This window comes from Adiantum capillus-veneris, chromosome 26 (assembly GCF_014529385.1).
Source record: "Adiantum capillus-veneris isolate H3 chromosome 26, ASM1452938v2, whole genome shotgun sequence".
Taxonomy (NCBI): domain Eukaryota; kingdom Viridiplantae; phylum Streptophyta; class Polypodiopsida; order Polypodiales; family Pteridaceae; genus Adiantum; species Adiantum capillus-veneris.
The window spans coordinates 91,206,041-91,212,040 of NC_140956.1; the positions used below are offsets into that span (position 1 = coordinate 91,206,041).

The 6,000-nt window shown below is 43.2% G+C and overlaps 1 protein-coding gene across 1 annotated transcript in view; it reads left to right on the forward strand.

Moving 5' to 3' along the window:
• The window catches only part of LOC147423812 (protein COFACTOR ASSEMBLY OF COMPLEX C SUBUNIT B CCB4, chloroplastic-like), a 43,580-nt gene extending 37,793 nt beyond the window's left edge, over window positions 1-5,787 (forward strand). The window contains exons 2-10 of the mRNA XM_086502067.1: window positions 3,663-3,774; window positions 3,879-4,045; window positions 4,141-4,240; window positions 4,324-4,397; window positions 4,696-4,871; window positions 5,016-5,086; window positions 5,161-5,244; window positions 5,355-5,418; window positions 5,549-5,787. Coding sequence (XP_086358193.1) covers window positions 3,663-3,774; window positions 3,879-4,045; window positions 4,141-4,240; window positions 4,324-4,397; window positions 4,696-4,871; window positions 5,016-5,086; window positions 5,161-5,244; window positions 5,355-5,418; window positions 5,549-5,568 — 868 coding nt within the window. The 3' untranslated portion in view covers window positions 5,569-5,787. The remainder of the gene's footprint in view (window positions 1-3,662; window positions 3,775-3,878; window positions 4,046-4,140; window positions 4,241-4,323; window positions 4,398-4,695; window positions 4,872-5,015; window positions 5,087-5,160; window positions 5,245-5,354; window positions 5,419-5,548) is intronic.
• Window positions 5,788-6,000: the final 213 nt, after the last annotated feature.

Genomic DNA, 6,000 nt, shown 5'->3' on the forward strand with positions numbered 1-6,000 from the left:
TTAAAAATAAAACAAAAATCATTGGAAAGAAACCAACAACTGAGGTTAGCACCATGTCCTCGTGACAAAGTTAACAGTTGCCACGTCCTCGTGACAATTTACCTGTGGGTAGATTACCATAGGAGCAGTGTGTGCACAGAGCCCTTGGGTGCAGGCGCCCCTAGGAGAGGGGGCGGAGAGGAGATCAACATGCTAGCATTTTTGATCAGCTTTTGCTAGTGTTTTCTTCAGCCCTAGGGTTTTTCCTTCCCAATAGTAGCACGGAGAGGAGATGTTCCATGCTCTATGGGTGGCATCTTCTCTTTCGCTCTAGATCAGTGATCCCCACCAGAGCCTTGCTTTCTCAGGAGGATAGGGTGGCAGCCCATGTGGAGACAATGTGAGTGGTCTCATGTGCATGTGGAGATGGCAGTAGCATCGTAGTTTTGTGTACCTTGGGTCTATCCATTGGGGCATGTCAGGACCACCCTTGGTCACTTGTATGAGCAATTTGTTATTAGCATGGAGAGCCTTTCCCAGGTCTCTCTACCTTGGGTCTATCCATTGGAGCATGTCGGATCTATGCTGGACCACCCTTGGTCACTTGTGTGAGCAGTTTGTTATCAGCATGGAGAGCCTTACCCATCTCTCTCTCTCTCTCTCTCTCTCTCTCTCTCTCTCTCTCTCTCTCTCGTTATGAGATACCAGGATTAGAGATGCCTTGATCTGTATCTTTTCAAGCTATGCAGACATAGAGAGGGTCTACTGAGGGTATCAGGCGGAGAGAGATAGTCCCAAAGACAGACCACACACTTCTTCAAACTAGCTACTATGCAACTAGAGGAGCGGCCACCATTGCACATTTCAGAGTCCATCCGTACTAGAGGTATATTGATTGACCGAGCCCTTGAGCTTGGGAGATCCAGACTATGAGAGGAGCATCATGACATCAATGGGGACTATAACAGAAGATTAGGTCTATTCTACTACAGCATAGGGGACGCCCAGTCAGAGTACTTACCATGGAGGACATTGACGAGATTTGACAGCGACCGATGCTGGACATCTTGGGACACTGACGATGACGATGATGTTTTTTACCCTCACAATCCCCCTTTTTTACCCCCTTGATTCCTCATGAGATTGTATCTTTGAGAGAGCTCCTAGTCACCCCCGCACCATAGTGCCCTACAATCTTATTTTAGTTGTTTTAGTTTTTTTCTAGACATTTGATCAGATTCTCCGGAGATGTAACTTTTTGGCATAGTTACCTGGAACGAGAATGGGAACGGAAGGGTTCGGAACGGGACGGGAATTTGGGGGGCGGGGGGCGGAAGGGGAACGGGGCCGGAACGGTTGACTAAAGTAAGGCTTGAATTACCTCCATTTAGCTTAGTCCCAACTCAACTCCTAAACAACCCCAAAACTGCCCTCAAACTGCCCCAAATATGTCCCCCAAACAACCCCAAATCTACTCCCAAATGCCTACTTTTTTGCCCCCAAACGCGTACTTTTGCCTGTTCAGCCGTCCCGCCCCATGTCCCGCCCCGTTGCTGAACAACATTCTGGTTACACCCCTTTCCGGAACGGCGTTCCTTTCCTGCCCCCGGTTTTGGAACGGGACTCGTCCGGAACGCCATTTCGGAATGTTTGGGCTGCGTTCCGCCCGTTCTCTGTTACATTGCTTTTCGGGTCTCATAGGTCATTTTGGCCTTTTGAAGACGTTTAATATAACATTTCTTTTCATTTCATTCCCCCCCCCCCCCCCCCCCCCCCCCTTCCTCCTTCCCCCTTTCCACACACACACACATCGGATCAGAGGCCAGTTCTTGTCTTCATTGCATCTTCTGTTGCCTATTTTGACACTTTCTTGGCTGCTTCTTTCTTCCTTCCTCTCCTTGTTTCTCTTGCCTTCTTTTACCCCCAACAGCAGCAACCTCCTCCTTTGTCTTCTCTTCTCTTTTCTCCTCCACCTCCTTTCTGTGTTTCTTCTTTCCCTCTACGTTCTCGTCCTTCTTTCCTTCCTCGTCTTTCTTTTCCACTTGCTCCTCTGTCTTCCCATATTCCCTTCCTGCTTGTCATCTTTCTTTAGTTTCATCCTCTCAGCCTTCTCCTCCCCAAACTGTTTTGCGGTTTTCCCCCTGGATCTGGAGGTTTCACTCCAGAAAGGATTGAGCTGCTTAGCTCTGGTTTGAGTGTGTTGACTCTGCCCTTCAAAATTGATTTGCACATTCACACTTGATAAACCCTGTCCATCTTTTGGAATAAAATTGCAAAATCCAAGCATAGGTGCCACGAAACTCGTTTCTTCAATCGAAGAAACTTACAAAACGTTTAAAACGTTTTGAAACTTGTCTCGAACGTGTTAAAGGCGGATGTTTTCTCCTTGTGTCGAAGCCACATGGTCTCGTCCATGTGTGACTTTGATTGAGGTTTTCAATTGTTTTTGGATCTCATAGTCTTTTTAGGTTGATTGTGTGTATCTGTGCTATGAGTGTAAGCTGTAAGAATACACATTTATGGCTTGACATCAAAAGATTTTGATGAAACTTATATTGTGGTGTTTCATACACTAGTGAAACGGTTTTGAAACTTTGAAACTCTTTTCATACGAACCGTTTCAGAACTTTATGGATTTAGTTTCATACGAACTAAATCCAACCCCTCCAGCACAAGCTTCTGAACTCCGATGCTAACTTCCAATGCTGTTCAATCTCATCTAGCTCTTTCTTCATGTTCACAATCTGCAAGCCCCTTGTACTGCAATCTTCTTGTTTCATGCTCTCTCCGCTTGCCTCTGTAATCACCCTTGCTGTAATTGGCCGGTAATCAGAGAGCTTGTATTCTCCAAGCCATTGGACCCAGGGAACACACAAGCCGATCACACCGGCTGAAAACTTTTCTTTTGACTGCGCACACAGAAGGGGGGTGGGGAGCATCATATCGTGCGCTGCGGTGCTGCCTGTTCTTGCCCTTATTTATGCAGATGTTGGCCGCCTTTGCTTTTTGGTAAAGAATAATAGCATCAATACAAGGATGCCTTCTTTTTGAAGTCAAGGATTGGGCCTGGTGGAGCTCTCTTCTTCCAAGGTTGGCGAAATTGGTGTTGTACTAACCAAGTAAATACTCTCAGCTATAGAGAGAGCGAATTTGCAGTTTCTAGAGAGAAAATCTGCCAACAGAGGAGAAGAAATTCAGGTTATCAACTATCTATCACTTTTGTACGTTTTTCTGCAATAGGAAATCCCTCACAATTTGTTCATCAGCTATTCAAAGGTTGCATTTGGTGGGTCGACGTGAGCTACTTTGATTGATATAAGAGACTAGATATTTATTGCAAGAGCATTATACCTTAAACACTTTAGGTGATGTGCCACGGTGAGGCTTGTCTATTCTACAAGAAGGTTAAAAAATTCCTGGCGCTTAAGGACCTAAAAGTATGCCTTTTCCTTCTCTTGCTGGAAATCAAGCAATTGATATAAGGCCCTACCCAGGCCCCGCAACTTTCTTCTACAGAAAACACTATCATTAAGGAAATTATTAAGTTGCTTTGACGGATGTGTCAATGTAAGCTGACTATAACCTATAATTTGCTGCGACATTGAGTTTTTTAATCAGTTTATATGTTTATATTCAGTTGCATTGCAATTAAACACGCTCTTCACTTGTTTTGTTTATGGCAGGCTAAACTTTTTTGTAACTCCATCCCGATTCCAATTTCAAAATTCACTACCTGTTGGCATAGCATCTAGGTTTCAGAAGAGGACAAGGACATCTTTAATAATGTGCAAACAGGTGAGGTCAGCTTGTTTTGATTGAAAAATTGGTTCTCCAAATATGTGCTAGTGTAAGATTAATCAAGAACCGTTTACGTTAGTTGATGGTGAGGATCTCATCAGGCAGGCCAAGATGTGGATTCAAAATTAAGGCTTGGTTTAGATGAATGGATCAAGAAAAATGACGAAAGGGTGAGGGTTGCTCCAGCCCTTCTTGGTGCCTCCTCTTTTCTGCTTGTGCTTCTTAATAGAACCTTTTCAGGAATTGCTCCAGTTGCGGATGCAAGCAGGTTTTATTTTTTGCTGCTTATCAAAGCTTTCTGTTTTCTTTTGTAAATATGGAGTTCTTTTTTGCCACAAGTTAATTTGGAAATTTTTGTTTTAGTGCGCAGTCAAGAGCAGATGTCATAGCCGTTGTGTTATCAACAACATTGGTGCTTACAGGACTAGTGTGGATCTCCATCAAGCCCAAAAAGCTTATTCCTGTGAGCATGCTTTAATGGTTCCATGGGCTGAAGATAGGAGACCTCATATTGGTTCTGAATACTTTCTAAGACATGGTGGGCAGGTTGAACTAGATGGAATTAGCTGCCTTAGACTTGAGGAGTCATTACCGGCAAGTGCTGCAGCAGAAGTTATGTGGTATGTTGATATTGCTGTTTTGTCTACTGTCAACCCGAGATGTGCTCAAGACAACATGTGCTCTTGACATGCAAGAGCAGGATTTCTTGCTTTCAGTAAACTCGAACTTGATATACAACGAATTTTGGAAAATTTATTATTGGCATGCCAGCTTATGCCTTTGTGCAATGATGTCATGTGTGTGCCTCTGTAATATGCATGGATATTAAACAAGTAATCATCGCACAACTTATCCTTTCATTGTCTACTTAAATGAAGCCTTAGCATGAAACTGACCACAAGGTTATGAATGGTGCAGGGCCTGGGAGGCATTGAAAAGCATTTCCTGTTGCCGAGGTTTTGTCATTGTTTACAAGGGCTGCTGTGTGCTTCAAGCTGGTTTGGCATCTGTAGTTCAAGGAGAGGCAAAGACTGTAGACTCATTGAACCTGGTCAAGGGGTCTTTGTGTGAGGCGGCATGGCACTCTGGAAAGCGTATGTCTTTAGTCTTGGGTATCAAGAGCTCTCATTTGTTTGACACACATGCACCTGTATTGACACATCAAATGTATGACATGCATGTAGTTTCATGTACCTTCAGCAATGGCTTTATGTAGAGATTGTAAATGATTATGGCAGAAAGCTATTTGGCAAACCTTTCTTTGTATCCTGGGCGATTTGAGTTGAGCTTTTTTCCACCAAATACGCAGGTCGGCTGTGGATGACCTTGGCTGGATGGTTCTTACTTTTCCTAGTTTTCACACATTTTGCTTTTCTGTAGCAGGCTGTTATTCTTCAGCCACTTGGAGATGACGGCATCATGATAGTAGCAGGTGATACGGTTAGAGGTTTTGGGCCAACAGATCAGGTAAACGGTGCCTCATTTCTATCATCACGTACAAGCACTGATTTGTACGTATGGGTGTAACATTTTCCTTTTCATCCTCATGGTTGCTTACTTGCTCTAATGATATTTAGTCATGGATATTATCTATTGGTGAAAAGCTCGATGCTACTCTCGGAAAATTCCCTTTCACAACTTGTAAGTGCTTATTAGTTTTAGTCTCAGCCATTTAGTTTACTTCAATGATTAACATGTGTTCTTAAATGCAATTTAGTCTCAGCCATTTAGTTTACTTCAATGATTAACATGTGTTCTTAAATGCAATCAGGTGGTGTTAAGTCCAGATAACGAAGTAAAACGCTGGTGTTTCCCCTCGGGTGTCTTCAACAGTAAAGCCAACAAACATTTTGCAGACATTCTCAACGAACTGGCTGATGTTGCTGTTAATGCATGACAGATACTCTTGATGAATATTATTTTTGCATACATTAGTGCTAACCTGTTGAAAGCATGCATACATTATGTTGATATCCGATAAAAAATCAATTGCCTATGGATGTTGTATAAGCTTGTGTCTCATGCTAATTGGTGTCACAATCTTTTCATGGATTTCACAAGTGGGTAACCCCTCCAATTTTTTGAAAAATGTTAATGTTGAGTGCATCTTTTCACTGCCCGAGTTTTTTCAAATGATCAGCGTTCGTTCTCAAGCCTTGAGTTAGAAGAAAAGGTGTAAATTTTGGATATTGATGAGTAGGGCGGACGCAGCTGCCTACACCC